The 20784-nt window shown below is 38.8% G+C and overlaps 1 protein-coding gene and 2 long non-coding RNA genes across 4 annotated transcripts; 2 read left to right on the forward strand and 1 right to left on the reverse strand.

Moving 5' to 3' along the window:
- The first annotated feature begins 1 nt into the window (after position 1).
- Positions 2 to 11487, forward strand: nf2b (neurofibromin 2b (merlin)). 2 transcript variants are annotated; one of them, XM_040150040.1, is made up of 17 exons: positions 2 to 393; positions 670 to 785; positions 2154 to 2279; positions 2866 to 2988; positions 3182 to 3265; positions 4216 to 4284; positions 4531 to 4613; positions 4730 to 4805; positions 4930 to 5067; positions 5520 to 5594; positions 5686 to 5799; positions 5948 to 6070; positions 6341 to 6558; positions 7507 to 7609; positions 8402 to 8532; positions 8617 to 8785; positions 9594 to 11487. In XM_040150040.1, exons 2-17 carry the CDS (start codon positions 696 to 698, stop codon positions 9639 to 9641), a joined length of 1770 nt encoding a protein of 589 aa, XP_040005974.1. In that variant the 5' UTR covers positions 2 to 393; positions 670 to 695; the 3' UTR covers positions 9642 to 11487. The 2 variants fall into 2 exon arrangements, with proteins under 2 accessions (XP_040005974.1, XP_040005975.1); XM_040150041.1 differs by lacking the exon at positions 2 to 393 and adding an exon at positions 406 to 565.
- Positions 11488 to 16915: 5428 nt separating this feature from the next.
- On the forward strand, positions 16916 to 19245 carry LOC120802735. Its single transcript, XR_005709260.1, has 4 exons — positions 16916 to 16947; positions 17168 to 17290; positions 18888 to 18972; positions 19136 to 19245. It is a non-coding gene; the product is annotated as an uncharacterized LOC120802735 (long non-coding RNA).
- A 40-nt stretch (positions 19246 to 19285) lies between these two features.
- Positions 19286 to 20334, reverse strand: LOC120802734. Its single transcript, XR_005709259.1, has 3 exons — positions 20228 to 20334; positions 20034 to 20113; positions 19286 to 19395 (listed from the first exon to the last, which is right to left on the reverse strand). It is a non-coding gene; the product is annotated as an uncharacterized LOC120802734 (long non-coding RNA).
- Positions 20335 to 20784: the final 450 nt, after the last annotated feature.

Consider the following 20784-nt stretch of genomic DNA (forward strand, 5'->3'; position numbering starts at 1 on the left):
TTCATACACATGCGCAGTAGACGTATCCCAAGCTGCTATTCATGTTCCCACCTGTAGAGTGGGAGTCAAAACAAAAAATCTCCAGGAAAGTCGTCCTGACTTTTTAACAGCAAGCTAACTAGCTAAAACACGCAGATGCCGAGAACGTTAGCAAAATTGTTTCTTTTTCTATTAAAATTTAGATAGCCACAAAGTCCGTTGGTTCGGTGAATTTCATAATGGAGAATCAAAAGTTCCGGTCTTTTTACAACTTGTTTTGGTCCATTTTCGTGGCATAGCTGAGAAGCTAACGGTGTTTAGTTAATTTCAGTTAGCTTAGCATTAGTCTCCCCCAACAAAAAGCCCAGCCTCTTCTGAGCTTTGGACGGCAGAAGTTTCTAACTTTACTCCCTGGTAATGGGCCTCATCTTCATTTCAGATACACTTACTGTTTAGCAGAGAAGACATTTCTTCTGTAAAACCGCTTGAGACATAAAAATTTGTATCGCCTGATACGGAATTTCCACGATCCAGCAACACGTAACTGCCAGAACTGTGGCTTGAGTCTCTCCAAAAGTTTAAAATTGTAAATTACATTAAAATATGTCATTTTTATTACTAGGTGCATCCATATTATCACTTGTAAAATGTCATATTTTATCCTGAAAGCAGTTCGGTTATTTTCCACAGGTTTCTTTGGCAGTAAAACTCTTAAAATGTCCATCCTTGGCTTGAAGAAGAAACAGCCAAAGACTTTCAAAGTCAAAGTCATCACCATGGATGCTGAAATGGAGTTCAGCTGTGAGGTATGGATTTATGTAGGCAACCTTTGAGACTGAAAGGAATCTTCATCCATCTCCGTATAGATAAGAATGGATGATCATTTCCATGTCCAGGTCAATGTATAATCATATATTGTATATGTGCATTTGTATGTATAACTATTTATTGACTCAAATTTATTAGCCATCGATCATCCATGGACAATCACACTAAAGAATGTGATATATATAGAATATATACAGTTCTGTGCAAAAGTTGTAGGTACGAAAAGAAAAGTGAGGATGCTTTTCATAAATAATGCAATGCAGAGTTTTTATTTATCAATTCATACAAAATGCAGTAAACATAGGAAAACTTTCAAAACAGCACCAGTTCTACTTTGTACACTTGTGCACAGTTTTTCAAGATACTTGGCAGGTAGGTTGCTCCAAGCATCTTGGAGAACTTGCCACAGTTCGTCTGTGGCTGTCTTCGGTCTCCTCATGTAATCCCATACGAACTACATTATGTGGAGATCAGGGCTCTGGAGGGGGCAGACCATCTGTTGCAGGACTCCTTGTTCTTGTTGCTGAGGATAGTTCTTCATGTTTCTGGCTGTATGTTTGGAATCGTCATGCTTTGGGACCGATCAGATGCCTCCCTGATGATATTGAGTGAAGGATATAAAACTAAACCTCTAACGTTTCTACAACTTTTGTAGTGTGCTGTATATATATATTTCTTTTTGCGCAACCCATGGTGCGCATACTTTTAAGATGCCTAATGTATTTGTTTTGGAGTTCAAGCCCCTGTACACTACACTTGATACGAAGGAGAAAAGAGTTGAGCATGTTTCCTCATGTACATTACATAACCATTTATTGTTTTAATCTAAGACGCATACCTACTGAAAGACGTTATACAACCCCTTTGGAAAAGCATCAGACAGGGTGTCTCCCAGGAAATTGTTTAGCACATGTCATGAGCTTCCCAGATACTGATGCATCTTGTCTTGTGAACTTTTTAGGTAGTAGGTGACTGCCTAGACATTTGCCACACTCCTTAAGTATATGTAATATTCTGTGCAAAATAGTGCCTCTGCTTTTTCCCCCGAAGGTTGTTGTTTATCTTTACAGAGGTGTATTAATTTTTCATGATGTTACTGGAGGAGATCTTTACTCCTCACACTAACACACTGCAGGATAACCCAGTCAGGAAATCAGTCACATTAAGATTTTACCATACAATTAAAAGGGACCTTCTATTTCATACAAAGAGTTTGAATTAACAGTTTATACTCGGGTTACCTTAACAGTTACTGGACGTGAGTACAGAACGGCTGCTGCAAGCCAGCAGATTACCCTTTAGCATTTCAACTCACTGGTCTCTTTGTCGCTTACTGTTTTTCTCAGGTGAAGTGGAAAGGTAAAGATTTGTTTGACCTGGTGTGTCGCACAGTTGGTTTGAGGGAGACCTGGTTCTTTGGACTCAGGTACACAGTAAAAGACACTTACGCCTGGCTGAAACCAGAGAAACGGGTGAGTAGACGAGTAAACTTGTGGAGTGCAGACTGGCTAATGAGGATTCAAAAACAAAGACATGTGAAAGATATTTCAGACTCTACGTGGTGAAAACATTTTGCAAAATGCAGACGATTTGTGTTACCCAAAATTTTAAAGGTGTGGCAAATCAATTATAGATCTGCAACTAACAATTACTTTTCATAATTAGTTAATCCCTGGATGATTTTATTTAAATTAATGAATCGTTTGGTCTATAAAATGTCAAAACATAGCAGAAAATGCCCATCACTTACTTGTTTTGTTTGTCCAAATTCCAAAGATTTTCTATTTACAATTATATAAACAGCAAATTCTCTTATCTGAGAGGCTGGAAAGAGCTATTTTTTTTGTCTTTTTTGCTTGATAAATTACTTAAGTAATTAACTGATTATTTGAATTTTAGATCAATTATTTATCATTCAACTAATTGTTCAGTGCTAATACGTAATTGCACAGACACTGATCAAGACATGATATTCAGCTTCAGTGAGATTCTAGTCAAATAAACACATTATTGTGCAGTTTTGATCTACTTTTGTCTGTTGTTTATTTGTTCATCCAGGTCTTGGACCAGGAGGTTCCCAAGGACTCTCCCATAACATTTCACTTCCTGGCTAAATTCTTCCCAGAAAAAGTAGAAGAGGAACTGGTCCAAGAAATTACTCAGCACCTCTTCTTCTTACAAGTAATGGGGCTTGTAACATTTCTTTTTAAAATAACCTTTGGCTTGATTTGTACAAACACTTTTGGAGATTTTGGTGGTCGTATTATTTTTTACATGTAGGTAGTAGAATTCATCTTCATGATTTAGAAAGCTGAATGAAATACTTGTACTTGGTTCAATACATGTTCATACATGAGTTCAAACTCTTGTTTAGGTGAAAAAACAGATATTAGATGAAGAGATATTCTGTTCCCCTGAAGCATCTGTTCTGCTGGCATCATATGCTGTCCAGGCCAAGGTAAGAGAGCTATGCACGGTTAATGTAAGGTTAATAGTCCTTTCATATTTTTTACATTCTTGCTTCACATGCAGGATGCTTGTCCTACCTGTACCTCAAAACGTTTACCCCATTTAAGTCCAGCTGAAGTTCAAAGTTACTGGTTTATGCAAACACACTTAAACCTACAATAACTGATTGTTTTGGGCACTTAGGGGCAGCAGAAACAAGTTGAGAATACATCACTGACATATCATTACTTTTTAAGTCGATATGGTAAACAAACAGTTACTTATTTACATGTAACACATTCAGTACTTACGCAGAAACATTACCCTTAGTTTGGAGTCGACTTGGCGACTTATCTCTGAGTGCTTTATTTGGCTCTTTAGCTGCTCCACTATGTTCACCTTTTAGTCGCTTCCTGTGTCTGTCTGTTCTTTGGTGCCGAGCAAGTAGCGTACAGTGGGTTTTTAGAAGAGAAGCAACTGCTGATCAGGCTTGTTCCAGGCTATCCCCCAATACGCTATAGCCGGTTCATACTTTGTCCGTCTTCAGACCACCATTGGTAGGTACTCACCACTGCTGAACAGGTGCACCGCAACACCCCTCGCCGTTTCAGAGATGATCTGACCATAACAACATATGGTCTGGCCATAACAAGTAGGCCCTTCGTAAAGTCACTCAGGTCTTTAGTCCTATAACGTGTTGTGGGACCAGACAACCAACTTTTCACCTACCAGATGATATATCCCAGACCTTGACATGCGCTATAGTTATGAGTTGATCAACATAACTCGCTTCATCTGTGAGTGGTCATAATGCTTTCCCTAATCGATGTATATGATGGTGCTACAAAATATATATGATGTGTTCAGTTAGACTTGTATATGTTTTGCTAATGTGCAAAATTAACGCCCATATTTCTTTCTCTTTTTTTTTTCTTTGCTTTTCCTCTGTCTGTATCACAGTATGGGGACTATGACCCAAACTTTCACAAGCCAGGCTTCCTGGCACAAGATGAGCTTTTGCCAAAAAGAGTAAGTATACTATATACATATGTATATGTATATATATATATATGTATGTGTGTGTATATATATATATATATATATATATATATATATATATATAGAACTTCCACGAAAACAAGTTATAACAGGTTGCCCACTTGTAGGAATTGTCTGTTGGGTGTAATTTATTGTTGTAGCAGATATCCAGTGTTTGTGTGCTTGTGTGTGTGTGTGTATACATTATGTCATATTTTTCCTGTGTGTGTATCCCAGGTTCTCATGCAATATCAAATGACAGCAGACATGTGGGAGGAGAAGATCACAGCTTGGTACGCAGAGCACAGAGGCATCGCTAGGTACGACTGACCCAGGAGAGAAATTTGGTGTAGTCCTAGATTCTGTAGTTGAAGTGTGGTCAGTGTATTATGGTTTGACGTACCTTCCCATCTTTATTTTTACATTGTGTGTACAGGGATGAGGCTGAGATGGAATACCTAAAGATTGCTCAGGACCTTGAGATGTATGGTGTCAGCTACTTTGCCATTACTGTGAGTGTGAATTACTGTGCCTTAATTTTCTTTAGCTAAATTTTGCATAGTATTATGAAAAATGCAACTCTAAAGATCACTTTCATGTTGGTTTACATTTATGTTTTACACATTGCATTGTCAGCAAAATAAGAGGGACACAGACCTATTACTCGGAGTGGATGCTCAGGGTCTTCACATTTACAGCCCCAACAGCAAACTCAACCCCAACAAGTCCTTTCCTTGGAGCGACATCCGCAATATCTCTTACAGTGAAAAGGAGGTAAATGCGAGTAGTGGACTCAGTCTTTTCTAGTCTTTGTCCACAGACAGCTTACAGTCTGCGTTTTATGTTTCTTTCCTGTCACTTTGAATGAAGTAGAAAGATGGGACATCTTGTTGCTGCAACCTTTTCACCATTTTAACCTGATGAAAATTTCATTTTAAGAAAATATGTTTGAATGATACAGTGCAAAAGATATATTGGATTGTGATATTTATTTTCTTGCTCTCATTACTTTCCTGCTGCCTGAATTAAGACGCTTCCATCATTTGTTATGCCGAAGCTTTCAACTGGTTGTGAAACCTCCGACCTTTCAGTATAGGATTTTCACTCTGGCCAGTTAGCTGCACTGTTTGTAAAGGCATCAAAGCTGTGCCGTCTGTCAAAACAATGCTAGAAAAATCTATCAGTGGGGCAGAAGAACTGAAATGTTTAACTTTCCCATGTTGCAGTTCACAATCAAACCCCTGGACAAGAAGAAAGATGTTTTCAAGTTCTACTCATCTCAGCTGCGTGTCAACAAGCTGGTTGGTTTACCTCTTTGTCCATGCAAATGTTCATTTATAATAAGATTATAAGGAAGTTATATGAATTAAGACATTGCTGGTCTGTGTCTAGATCCTGCAGTTGTGCATCGGTAACCATGATCTATTCATGAGGAGAAGAAAGGTGGACTCTATTGAAGTGCAGCAGATGAAGGCTCAAGCTAAAGAGGAAAAGGCTCGCAAAAAGGTCAGCGCTCTCACAACTCCACTGGAGCAATGAGAATAACAGATTAGAGGGGATGTACACTATGCATGCATATGGAAACTGCAGTATTAGTCATTTGATCGGGGTTGATTGTCTTAACTCTCATTGGGTTTCGTTGGCCTCTGTCTAGATGGAGCGTCAAATCTTGGCACGGGAAAAGCAGATGAGGGAGGAAGCAGAACGAGCAAAAGAAGAGATGGAACGAAGACTTTTCCAGCTGCAGGACGAAGCAAGACTGGCCAACGAGGCACTGGTTAGAGCTTCATCCTTGACATGAAATAATTGTTGATTATTCCAGATTTTGTGTGAACTTCAGCGAGCTTTACATTTCTCTTATTAAATGCTTGACAGAAATAGTGATAGAAACTGTCCCAAGAAAACAATAAAACACAGTGGTAATAAAATTATGTTGTCTATGTTATAGAGCCAGACTCCTCCATCATGCTAAGACCTAATCTCTTCCACTATTTCTTATACTATTTTGTTAAAATGTTTTCTAAATGTTGCCATGCATTTTCTCCAGCTGCGATCTGAGGAGACAGCAGACCTCCTGGCAGAGAAGGCCCAGATTGCTGAGGAGGAGGCCAAGCTGCTGGCCCACAAGGCTGCAGAAGCTGAGCAGGAGAGACAGAGGTTAGAGGTCACCGCCATGAAGAGCAAGGAGGAGAAAAGGCTGATGGAGCAGAAGATGAGGGAGGCAGAGCAGCTGGCTGTCAAACTGGTTGAGCAGTCCGAGAGGAGGTATGGAATCAGTAAATGATTACTTCACTCACAGCTGTTCTATATGCATTACATTTTTCTTATGTTTCTCTATTTATCTATATTTCTCCAAAATTAAGTGTCATCATCATCCACTTACTTTGCAATGAATATATGAAATACTGTTGACTACTGCAAGGTTTCAGCCATAGTCAGCCAAATCCAGGTATAAATGCTTTATTAATTTTAAAAGAATACTCTTTTGGATTTATTAAATGTCACGTAAACGAGAAACCTGGTGTCTGTAATCGCAGTAGGGGATTCGAGCAACCTGATTTCCCCAGGTAGATTTCTCCAGGAGAACACCGATAACAGATAACCAGGTTTGCAATTGGCTTGTGAAAGAAAAAAGACTGCCGACAGGGAACGTAACGTGGAGCAGCTGGTTGAAAGATATACAGTGCGATGCGTCTGTATTTAAAATAATTCCATCCAAAGTTTGACTGAAACTGATACTTAACGAAATCACCTATAGAGGTCTAAATAAGTTGTCTAGCCTCCATGCTGAAATTTTGCCGATTTGTTAAATTCAGACACATTCACATTGTGAGGAAAAGCTTATTCCACGCTTTGTTCTTCCTTGTCAAAACCTGGCACCTGCATTACCCACAATGCAACTTGACCATCAACAGTTTGGTCAGAGATTCAGGTATGTTATGCTAGTAGTGACTAATGTAGCCTCAAACTGCTAGCCTCATGGAGAGATGAGGAGCAGGCCTCAGAGGTTCTCTTTGAATCGAAGGAGAACACCCCTCCCAAAAAAAGTCTGACATACTGAGTTTTTGTTCCAAAATAACTTAAATTCGCTATTTTTCTTTCCTTTCTAATACCATCCCACAGTCCAGTGCTTTGCTTCAAGTATTTAATTTACATTAATAACATTATTACTGTCTTCCAGAAGCCTTGGACTAACCAAACCTCTGGTTCCAGGTTGAAGGAGGCAGATCACCTGAAACAGGACCTGACAGAGGCAAAGGACGCTGAGCGTAGAGCCAAACAGAAGCTGTTGGAGATCACCAAAACAACATACCCTGTACGGTGATGAATGATACTGCTGGTGTACTCTTTGTGATGCCTTTGTCATTTCCTTTTGTGGATGAATGCAGCTTCTTTTTGTTTAGAAAGTTAGTATTGAATATCTCTGAAATACATATCCAGCTAATAATACCTGCCAATAATTACCTGCCGTGTATAAAAGACAATTTGTTCAGTGCATTTCAAGAATTATTTTTAGGGAAGATTATTGTTGTTGTTCCACAGATTGCCTCATTTAATTTCTATTTCAGTTACTGATTTCATGTGTTTCCCAGAATGTCTCCAACTGCCAGAGGAGGGGTGGGTTGTACGTGACAGGGATGCAACTAGCTTTACGTTGATACGTGTCGGACATTGTTGATTCGACCTTTACAGCAAACAAGTAGTAGCACATTAACTTTTCGTTTTTTGTGAAGGAAAAAACAAATTACTTTTTCACTACAAGCAGACTTTTCCACAGAAATAACATTTTCCCCCAGAAGACGTTTGGCCAGAGAACAACACCGACAAACAAGAAAATAACAACTTTTTTTAAGTGCTTTGTATTCGGGTGGATTTTGTTAGACACAAATTGTTTGCTTTTAATTTTGTGTTTTCACTTGGAGTAAGAACTGTAAAAAAGTAGCGACATTACTAAAGCATTTGACTTGCTGTTAACTTGCATTAAGTTAAACTTCATATTGCATTCAATGTTTGCCAATGCATGTCAAAAGATAGTAATGTAGCAGTGTTACATGTCTGTTACCTAATTGAGTGTATCTACTTACTTCACATCTGTTTGACCTTCCAGCTCATAGCAGCTTACTCTACTCCACCTGCTCCTCCTGAAGCACCCGAATTTGCCTATGAATCGGCAAATACACGCCTCGACTTCAAGGACTCTGACATGAAAAGGCTGTCTATGGAGATTGAGAGAGAGAGGTGAGTTTAAATCCTCTGCAACGACACTTTTGAAAGACGGTTTGGCTCTGTTGGCTTTTGATATCTTGTCATGCATTAACACAGGCTGGAGTATATGGAGAAGAGTAAACATCTGCAGGATCAGCTGAAGGAGCTGAAGTCAGAGATCGAGTCTCTGAAGCTGGAGGAGCAGCAGCAACAGGCTGGCCTCTACAGCCTCCACAGTGAGGCGAGGGGATACGTTCAGGAGCCTGTCTACATACCTCACAGCAACGTATGTATGATCACTTCACCAGATACTCTTCGCAGTTTTAATATTACTGATGTAATCAGTTTTACTCAGAAGTGATTACCTGTCAGAATGTCTAATAGACAAAAGCAGTGAACCAAGCTTATGGCCATTAATACTACGTAGTGTTTTCCTTATGTCTACCGTTTTCATAATAATGGGTTCATACAAAGACCACAGTGGAATCACTGACTGCATGGCAACATTGGACTTCCTATTTGCATTGCCCAAAGCACAATTGGAACTGCAGTGCTAAGAATATTCCTCTAAAATGGAGAAAACAAAATAGGACCAAACTTTTTTTTTTCTTTTACTCTATCAGTGCATTTTTTGACAGTACTAAGATGTTGAATGCCCCGTCACAAGGGTTCTTGTATACCTGGCCCACAAACAGCCTCATCCTCTATACTTTAATACACAGATAACTGCTTTGTGTTGAAAACCTTAGAACATATAAAGAGTAAAAAAACACACTTTCATATTGCATAAAATGTTTTTCATAACATAGATGTCAAATGATGGCATTTTTGAGTAGGGTTACTTACCCTGAAAATTGTAGCATATACCATAGCATGCCTGTTTAAGACATGTAGTGACTGTTCTGTAGGCCTGTAAATAAAGAAAAAAGTGATATTAATTGAATCAGGTGTGATGCATAACTTCATAACTATATAACATCGTACATATTTCTTGTCTTCGAGTTTCTAATCACACCATGAATGCACATTTTTACACTGATTTCGGCCACCCGTGCATCTCGCTCAAACTGCTCACACTTGGTCTTGTTTTGCAGCGAAACTCTGCGTACATGTCTCAGATGGCCTTCTTCGAAGAAGTGTGATCATAGTCCTGCAAGACGAGGAAAAGAGGGCACCAGCTGTTGTGATGCAGTATTTTTCTCAACATGTTTGGTTCATTTTTTACCTGGCTGAAACTAACAAACAGACAAATACTTACATCATGGCCATGTGCTTTGGGAAGACTTTAAAATCTATCCTCAACAAGAAACAGCCACTAGTTTGGCTGCCTGCACAGGCTGACACGCTAGGTTGTACCGCCTGATACACTACAGCACCTTCCATATTTCTTTCATATGTAATAAACACATTAATGTGTGCCATATATCTAACACTGATTCAGGATATGGTGCTGGAGATGGATGTATGAATGAGTTTTTATTTGATGATGGTTTCTTTTGTGGTTTTAAGGGATACTTAGCTGTAAGATCGTCAGATATAGAATCAAGCCCTAGTGACAAGTTACACATTAATGCCTGAAAACATTTTGGGACAGGGTTTAAGTTAATGGATTTTGTTTTGCTTGTTTGTTAGTTTGTTTTTGTTTTGTTTTCTCGTTTTGTTTTGTTTTTTGTTTTTGTTTTTTTCCAGAAACCGGCTTTAGACAAAGTTCCTGCATCAGATGTAATTAAGTAAATTATCTTTTATGAATGAGGAAATTTCAAAAGGTATGATATCCTGAAGATTTTGTAAATATATGAGCTTTCGGTCATTTTCTTTCAAACCAGCAAAGTGTTTCCAAGCCCAAATGTCCAAATTTCTAAATATACCTTAACCAAGCCGTCATTGAATGTAGCTATGAACACTAATCCTTAATCAGTGATATGTCATGTGAAAATTAACAATGTGGTGGTGTTCATAAAAGTAATTTATAAAAGCAGTAATTGCAAAGCAGTAAAGTCCAGATTTTACAAGCAGATGTGTGCAGGGACAGTGTCTAGAGGTGACACTCCATAAAAATGTCAAGGTCAGTGTTTGAGCTTTGTTTTGGTCTTTGAATTGTATTTTCTTGCTTTGTTTGTTACAAAGTTCATGAACTGCCTTAACTAATAACAGCAAACAGGTGCCTTTTATAGTTTCTAGTGCCTCATCATGGTAGTTAAGATAAATGTAGTATACAATTACAAGCTTGAGCTCTGCCATTTCAAGTTTTTATATTTTGTACTCTAGACTGTTGATGTGCCTTGAACTATTTTTTACGATTATGATTTGAGTTACTAAGGTTTTATTTGATCTCATTGTGCTCATGTGTCTTAGCGTTAGGGTTTCTTTAAGTTTGGGGTTGATTTCATGCCCTAACTGTTTTACAGAATAGCAGATTGATGGCGTTCTTGTTCTTCTTTTTCTCTTTTCTCAGGGTTAGTGTTGGAGACAATCACTGCAGGTAGAATCTCATTGTATTTTTCCCCCTGAGATATACAGTATGGTATCCATTAATGTTGACCTTTTCTGAAGAGGCTATTTTCATTTAACATGGATAAACCTAACAGTAATTCACATGATAAATATTTTTGCCAGCAGAGGGTGCACTGCATTTCACAAATATAGAGATGGGCCATGTGAATGAACTTTTACTGTACTACACTCCTCATTACTTTCTCAAAAAGGAAAGGCTGGATGACAAATATAAAGCCAGAAATTCTGCATGTTTGTTTATTTGGGCCGACCTATTAGACTGACTTTCTTATGGACTGAACAGCAATAATTGTTTGGGTCATTATTGCCCTCATGACTTGGTTATCAATGAGTAAGGCTTACTTTGCTATTGAGTAAATGGCATTGTATCACATGTCCAAGTGAAAACGTTCTTTTTTTCACCAACGCATTGCTTAAGTGCTTTAGTTTGCATCTTTGATCTTATTTATTTGTGCTATAAATCCTTAAATAATATCACCATACACATTTTCTTGGGGTCTGTCCTTGTGGGGAACTTTTTGTATATAATTTCATTACAACAGTGATCATACAATAATGTTTCTTTTTTATCTGATTTTTGTGCAGACATTGGCAGTTGTCTTGGATAATTCTAAAGTCATTCTTGCTTCCTAGTGTGTCAGTAAAATGCAATCATCTCAACTCCAGAGCGAACACCCCGATCCTCTAAATATGTTATCTTTTTTCTGTAAAAAAAAAAAAACCTCTTAGAAACTTCATTTGAATACGCATCCAAATACATATTTACTGACAATCTGATGTCTGTCTGACTGATGGTGGCTATGATTTTTGCAGAATAACTCAATTCTGTCCAGCAAGATTGGCAATTTGGATAAGGATGATTTATGCAACATTTCATGTGTAAGACTCTTGACCACTGAGTTATGGCCATATACATTTATCATGTTGCTGTAGTGCAATCTATAAGTGAACTGCCACAAAAAAATTTCATGATAACTCAGATGTGTTTTGAAAAGACCTGCTATCAATTAAGAATGAAAACTTGCAATTGAGGTAACAAGTGTACATTTCGTTTGCAACTTAAACAGCATTGAAACTAGTTTCTACAGAGCACACATTTCAGGGAATCCTTTTTCATTTAAGTAAAGTTTGAGGGAGAGCTGTTGGATTGTCAGGCAAGAGGAGGTATACCTCGAGTTTAAAGCCCTGGAAGAGAACTGCGAGAAGAAGGTGAAGGACATCATCCAGGAAAAGGATGGGGCGATATCCAGTGCCAGGACTGAAATGACGGCACTGGAAGAGAAAAACACGGAGCACCTGGCCAGGCTGAAAACCATCGAGACCAGTATTCACCAGAGCGAGACTGAGTGGCAGAAAAAATTACCACTCTGGAGGATCGTCTCAGATGTGAGCAGACAGAAAAGGAGGACATTTTTAAGAAAATACACGAGCTGCAAAAACAGAGTAGAGCCAAAGAGGAGAAGTGGCTCAACAAGGCGAGCAGGATGGAGGAGGAAATCAGGTGTCTCATTTAGAAAAATAGAGAGGTTCAGGTACGCCACATCACCTGATCATTTTGATTTTGAATAATAACTTGTTGTAAACTCCAAACACATGTAGGTCAGTTAAACTGTTCCTATTGGAAATAAACATACTTAAATGTAAAATAATTCACTCATGTCTACCTGTTTCCCTTAATGTGAATACAGAGATAATATAATTGCAAATACTAAAATGATAATTTGTTACCCTGAAGACTTGAAAGAAAAGGTTTCAGATATTTATTTCATCTAACTTTCTCTAAACCGATGATGATCCTTCATTTCCAACTTAATACAAAATTAATTATTGAGTCTAGGTTTTGCTGCAACTGATACCTTTAATACACCAGGGAAATGCCGCCCTCTAGTGATAAGAGTATAGTACTGTATCAAAGTAGATTATGTGAAGTAGTTGAGTGAGAGAATATCAGCTTGAAAAATTATGTATTTCTTCTTTTGATTCAGGATTGAAGATTTTATTCAGTTCTAAACTTTTTTTTATCAACTGCTGGTGCACATGAACATGAATAGTGAAACTACTTTCTTTAGATGAAGAAAGAAAAGGCACAAAGTTTAGTTCTGCATCGAAGTGCACAAAAACCAAGGACTAGTTTAACTTTTTAGTGAGACTGTGCGGGCTTCAGGAATCATAGAAGAATTTATGTTTATCTGGATAAGCATCAAAATGTACAGTACATAATGGAAGACAGTTATGATGGTGGTCATGATTTGTGGATGCTCTGTGCAAGGATGGATTGTGCAGAACTTCAATTCAGTCAGACCCATGACAACAGAGTTATGGCCATTTAAATCTGTTGCAGTTACTCAGTGTGTTTACAACTTAGGAGAGTTAATGTCATAATAAACCACAGCTACAAGAATGTGGCAACAATTGTAGAAAAAAATTACAGGAAAGTGTGTCTTTCTTCCTGCTTGGTTGGTATCGAGGGATAAAGCTTTGGTTTAAAGTGCCTATAAATATGTGTTTGTCATGTGTTATTTAATGTTTTGACACTGATCAACATTTTTTTTCAGTTGTCAGATCAATGTATAATCAATTTTAAATTTTCTGTTTATAGATAGGATAGCAAAATGGAAAAATTTGAAAATCTAAGTACTTTTATTACTATTCATGCCATGGGTTGCTTGAGAGTGGGGATCTAAGCACCCAGGGCAGCCCTGCTCACCATCATCACCCGTGATTTTTAAGGGTTACATCTGGTGCCCTGACAGTTGTGGCTGCTTGCATAGGCCACTAAAGTTTGTTTGATTTTTCCCCTCCTTTTATTTAAGTTCCAAGTTCATACAAAAAAAAAAAGGCAGAGCTCAACTCCAAGTTCAATATCCAAAAAAACAACAACAACAAAAGACTTAATCCACAGCCGCACTCCACATCTCGCCTCCGTACATTCAGGAGACCTACAATACAACAGAAGTTCACCAGAATGAGTTGAAAAAGAAGGTCAACATTTGAAAAATCTACACTTGTGTATATAATATTTTGTTAAAATCAACGGGAATTCATTGCAGGGCTAAATCTCATTTAGAATCTTACAATTTACCTTTTTGGCTTTGGGTGATGGAGGATACACAAGATAACTGGTTCTGATTCTAGTACTCAGAACACCTTTCCTCAGTAGTGCTGTCGGATGCAGTTCTTTAGTCACTGCACCTCCTAATGATTTGATTATCACATTTCTTGTCAGTTAATTTAAAGGTATCCAATCTTAAAGATTGTAGTGCAACCCTTCAGTGAGCTAATGAGCCTTTCACACGATTAATTACAGCAGTGGGAACTGCCCTTATACCAGGAACTGGTTGTCTCAATGAGCAGCTCACATCATATTTCTGAATGAAGAACCGACCGGATGCCCTTGTTTCCATTCATCATTGTTCAAAGCTTTATCATTCTTAGTAATAGACCTGATCCAAAGTGGAGTACAATGTGGAGTAAAATTATGTTTAGAAATATGCTTTTCATATTGTAGTACCTGATGAAAAGAACTGAAAATCACAACCTAATTAAAAAAAAAAAAAAAATTGCCTCCAAGCTTTTTAAAGATAATTTTAAGAATATAAAAGCATAAACTTTGTTCATTCAGTATAAAAATTATTAACAGGTTTCAATATTACATTTATTTTATTTGTTCCACTAATGTAGGTGTATGTGGGCCAACTAACAACAAAGACTGTGTGCTCTCATCTAAATACGCAGACATACATTATAGCATATATCTTGATAGCTATACTGTATATGGTACATTTCACATATTGGTAAGGAACGTTAGCATTGGCTAGCCTGCAGGACAAGGGCCCAGCCTTGCTCGCCTTGCTAGACCCACTGTGAGAGCTGGCCAGCTAGCAAGCTAAAAGAGCACAACTCAGGAACAAGCCTCTATTGCGATTCCCTAGGTAGTGAGCTAGCTCACGTCCAGTCGGACAGTTAAATCTGTTGTTGCAAGCGTTAAGCAGGAGTCATGTGAGGGAAGGCAGGGCTTCCCCTTCCTGCAACAGACTCATTGGCTTCGACAGGCATCTCTAGGGTGTCCGCACTGAAAGGGAACAGCTCTTGGCTCCTTTAACATACATTCGCTGGCCATTCTGAATTAAGGGGGACTGATGAAGCAAACGTTTGGTGACCTTAGTGTACTTAGCAGTCTTGTCAACCCAGGCAGGAGAAAGCTGTTCCTGCCTTTTGTCGTCCTCGTTATCAGCAAGGTTGGTGGTACAGAATGTGCTCAGTTTGGGTGGAGGCAGACAGTATGGCATTGACCTGGGGGTGAATGTAACGCCAGTGTTTACCAGCGCTTGCATCTTATCAGTGAATCCCATGAGGGGTGAGACAGGGAAGAGGGGAGAGTGAAGGGAGGAGGAACGGGGGGGCTGATCCATGAGCTTTTTGTGTCGACACTGAGGCTGTGATGCTTTGTCTTCATGGTGCTGAGGCCTGAGTGTCAAGGTGCATCATCATAGGTCTGCCCAATGTGTGTTGCAAGCTGAGCCAGTAATGGTCCTTCAGTACTTTAACTCCAGATCTGCTCGGGCAGAGGCCATCCGCCCAGAAAACAGGGCTATGTCCCCAGCACAGTTTGGAGTCATGTTTATGTAACTGATACCTCTCAGACCACGTATTCGCACCTTTCAAGCCACAAATTCAGTGATAAGAGTGTGTTAAACCTGTTAAACACTTTTTGCCTTTTTGCTGTTGGCTGGCACTGTTTAGAAGACTCCCATGCCCAGATTTATCAGTAGTCTGCTTCTGTCTGATGGAGATGTATTAATGGTTCAAACCTGTTTCCAGTTTTAGTGTCAGGGTGACTTTGATCTGTGTTTACGCCCACTTTTGGCTGTCCACCAGATGTCCCGGGTTGAAATTGGCAGAGCTGAATCCATAGACTTTGCCCTCTGTGAGAGTAAAGTCGTGCATCTTTCTTTAGGTTAAGCACCAAGTTTATCTCAGCAGGTAGAAATCCCACTCCCAGCACATGAATCCACTGGTCTCGTTTCAGTGAGTCTTGGCAAACCTAGGGTGTCAGGTAGAGATAGCTGTCCATTTAAAATGTTGTCGGGTTCAATTCTGCGGATTTAACTGAGCTTGGGACAGCGTAATGGAGTTCAGAGGATATCTCCAGCGCCAATATCTTTGTTTCAGGGGGCAGCTTTCTTCTGTGACGGTTTATGATTCTGATGAGCAGACAGGCATAGTGAAGTCCAAGGCACAACTACGTCAGTAGACCAGTAAGTTACCGTGTGGGATGCGTCAGAGTAACAGAGGCCAGTTCAAAGTAGATAATCACGACCCAGAGCTGCCATAAATTTAAGGAAAACCCCCCTCCCCTGAAATGTGGCTTAGTTCTAGAAAAGTAGGAAAAAGTAGTGAGTGATTAAATGAATTCAGTTATGGTTTGCACCTACACAGAGTATAGACAGGTTTCTGTTTTCTCTATCTAAACTACGATTTTCCCCTTGTTACCTCTCCATCTTGAAAAAAATTGTTTGGAATTCTTGAAGACGCTCAATTTAGACTTGTGGATTCTGAAGCTACGACCACACCATTTTGGGACTGGACTGATCTACGCCCCTTTTGTAAGACTGGTTTGGCGTGTTAGCTTGTTTGAGGAGATCCCAGTTGTATCAGCTCAGCCCCACAGTTGAGTTAGTCCACAGTAATGGGCCTGGAATGTGGCACGCCAGGGACTGGTGGACACTGGCTGTTGAAGAAGGTATTGATACTGTGATATTAAAATGGACAAATAGGGGTCTGGTCTGCTCATTCATCAAAGTATGAAGGGCTATTTGGACACGTGCTTGGAGAGAGAGCATGAGGGGCTGTGTCTCAACCGTCTCTGCTGGGCGCGGGGAGGATGTTGTAGTTATAGGGTGGAGAGAACAACAAGGTCACAGCAGCAGATAGGTGAGTATATTCAGGAGAATAAAATAAACAAGAAACTTGCAGGTAACTCACAGATTCAGGAAGAAAGGGGGAATTTAATTTCTTTTGTCTTCTTCATCTCCTCTTTTTTTTACTTTATTTCCAGGGGGATTATTTGGAAGATTTGTCAGATTTTGAGTTTTCCCTTGTCACTTCTACTTCTTTTTCAGATGTTCATAGTTTAATTATTTTATCTCGTCAGATGGATGGAATAATGCAAAGGACGTTTGAAACTGTGAAAGAAGTGGTTGCATCAGTTCACAAGAGCACCACGGTCAGTGATAAAATCGCCTTCTACGACACCTGGGCAGAGGACTATGATCACGTAATGTAACTTATTACATTTTGGATGGCTGATATCACATAATACTCATAAATGACGTTTCCTTAAAAGAGCATTTATTCGAGAAGTTGTCATTCTTATGTCAGCAACACTCCACTGAGGGAGCAGCTGTGTAAAAAAAAAAGGAAGAACGAAGAGATATTCATACATCATTCACTGAAGTAAAAGTAGCATAGCTAAAAGCTATGCATTAAGTAAAACAACATAACTATTAGCAACAAAATGTACTTAAAGTATCAAAAGTTAAAGTATTAATTTGGCAGAATGGCTCCTGTCAGCGTTAAATTATGATATTATTGGATCATTGTTATTAATGTATTTTTATGTAAGTGTTACTTTGTTTTTGTACTTTGTCGAGTTAATTTTAAATACTTTATATATTGTTGGGTAGTTTTATCTATAAAAATGCGTCATATTTTACAAGTTGATCATATGTTGTGTATGAAAAATCATACTCCATAGTTTATATAGTAACTATAGCTGTTAAATAAGTATTGTGGAGTAAAAAGTACCATATTTCACTGTTAAATATATAGTAGAAGTATAAAGTGGCAGAAAATGGAAATACTCAAGTAAAGTAAAAGTAATTCAAAACTGTGCTTAATACATTTATGTAAAGCTTACTTAAACCTGCATTGAGTGATTTTTTTAAATTTTTTTTATTTGGCCAAACAGAAGCAGTGGAAACACGATCTAAACACAACATCTGACATGTCTAATAGATGTGTGAATAAGCAACTGTTTGCTGTGAACTTGAAAGGTGGTACCTCACACCTTTCACGTTCACAGCAAACAGTTATTCACACATCTATTAGACATGGAGCAACATTAGCATTTATTTGGAGTTGTGTTCCTGGCAAACTCATGAATCTAAGTCCAAAATCAAATCTCTTTTAGCTCTGTTTTTGGTCTCTACCAAATGCTAAGCTGCTAAATGTCTGTCTGCCGTTTGGTGCTGAGCAGGTAGCATATGGCGGGATTTTAGAGATGAAAACGGCTGCCAGCTGGGTCTAACAAGGGCACTGATGGCAATAGCTGTGAGTGAAAATGCGTCATAAAACAAAACAATGAGCTGAAAGTCTCTGAAAACACTCCGTAGAGCTGAGGGAAACTGCAGTGTCAGGTTATTATTCTCCATGGGTTCATCACTCTGCAAGTACAGAGCTTTTTAATTTCTTTTAGATCATTGGTATTGGTTTCTCACTATTCTCATATACCTTGTTCTCAGATGTTTGTGTATGTTTGGCAATAAAGTTATGATATACCAACTTTACGCCGCCAAGCAAAAAACAGAGGACAAAGTTACCAAATAAAGTCAGCTGGTGTAGAAAGTGAATCCAAATGTAGCTCTGTGTCTGTTGTATGTGTAAATATGCGACTGTTTGGCAACAAGTAAGCCATAACAACTCAGTGATAATACATCAGGGCTGTGGGTTTGTCAGCTTTTTGTCGAGCTTGGCCTGTGGGGAAAAACTGATTCAAAGAGGGTCAGCTTGAAAGGAAAAACAGGAGTAAACTGTCCTGTTGATGTTTGTGTGTGTTCACTCAGCGCTCACAGCCTCTTCACTTTCTTCTGCAGGATCTTTCGATGTGGTTGTGATCTGTGGAGCACTCAGTGTTTGTCACATTCCTGTTAGTATAGTCAAAGAGCTGTGTAAAGCCAGGTAAAGTCGGGTTTCTCTCTCTCCCTCGTTTCCTATCATCTTTCTACAGTACTAATTACGGTTTACAGTGCCCCAAAAAACCTTTCTTTTGAATCTGGACTCAACGTTTATCACAGCCGTCATTCATATCACATTTTTACAGCGTTTCGCTGTTCCTTTCTAGGTGGCTTCGTTTGCAGACACTACCGTGACAATCTGGAACACAAAGCTGCCCCGGAGCGTGAGCCGAAGCAGATGGAGGAAGAGGGGCTCTGGAGTTGTGTGGCTTTCACTGAGGTGGAAGACTGGGAGAAAGCAGTGTCAGGGCTGCAGGGTGGTGACATATCTGGTTCTGTGTACCTCTACAAGAAAGTGCAGGTGTAGTACAATGCACCGTAGTGTAGATGGGACATGACACTAGCCTTTGAGATGTACCAGTCAAATCTGAGAAAGGGAAACAATGATGTTTTAGAATACATTATTTAGTACAAGCGATATAGTCCCCCGGAACAAAGTGAGTCTCAGGTGTTTTTTCTTTCATTGTATGTTTTCCTGCTTTTTAAGTTTGTTTTATTTAATTTTTATCTCCATACTCCATACTATGTTCTACGTCTAAGCAGGGTTTAAGTATTTAGTGTGTTCAGCCTGGAAAAGTGACAAAATAAAGTACACTAAACAGTCATTATGCATACTAAAAAATTATTTTTTATTGTGCTGTTAATGTACTCTGCTCTCCCATGTGCAGTGCACAAAAGAAATGTAGCGGCTGCTTACACCTGGAAAAGCTAGATAAGTATGTTGATTTCTTGTATGCTAATTGCAAAAACTGTGTTGTATAAAAATTAAAATATATTTTAAACTGTATACATTTAGTATGTAGTATGGAATTGGTAAAGGAGAAACCTGGGCAAAATGGCAGTGTGTAGTAGTGAACACATATTCCCATGAACAACACACAGTTGAATTTACAATGTTCCTATAGTAGAGTAAGAAAGGACCTGAGAGGTGTAAAGGACAGAGCCTGAATTTTTACAACAGTTACATTCTTCTAGATACATGTTTTGAATGTTGTCTTTTAATACCTGGTGTGAAGGTGTATTTTTCCAAATGAAGTTTGTCCTTTTTGTTTTTGACTCGAGGTTTGAAATCACCTTAGCTCCTGCTAAAAGACAGTGTAAATCAGAACATATACAGTATGTTGGCATAAGGATGTCAAAAAAAGATTTACTTGATATCCATAACATAATTTTTTGTGTGAAGTTGCAATGTTACTCACAAACTTGCATGAAGAATGCATACGTGTGTGCTCCTGTCCCCAATGTTCAAAAGCAGTATGCAGTTTGCCATGAAATAACGAGGGGGCCACACCTGGCCACGAAATTGATCGTCAGTCAATTGTCCAATTACCGTTGAGCCTCTTAAAATGGAGGGACTATGTATGAAAATTGCTGTCAGTTTGTGCGATATTTTTGTTAAACCCCTTGAATTACAGCTGAAAGTCTACACTTTAATCACGTCTTGATGGCTTCGTTTCAAATCCATTGTTATGCTGTAGGGAAGCAAAATTACAAAACTTGTGTCACTGTCCAAATACTTATGTGCCCGACTGAAAGATCCGACTGAAAGATCTGCCATCTTGTGATTTGACCACAAGATGGCATTGTTTCACCAGACCCGCGAGATGAGCCTCCGCATCCTTCTTATTAAGTAGTGTGTGGCCTTACCTGTGTGTCAGTCATGCTGTGCGGCCAAACGTTGTTCAGACCCACAGAACTTTATTTTGAATCTACATAGTAACAATATCAAAGACATCAGGCAGAATTTCAGGAAAAA

Source organism: Xiphias gladius, chromosome 17 (assembly GCF_016859285.1).
Source record: "Xiphias gladius isolate SHS-SW01 ecotype Sanya breed wild chromosome 17, ASM1685928v1, whole genome shotgun sequence".
Taxonomy (NCBI): Eukaryota; Metazoa; Chordata; class Actinopteri; order Istiophoriformes; family Xiphiidae; genus Xiphias; species Xiphias gladius.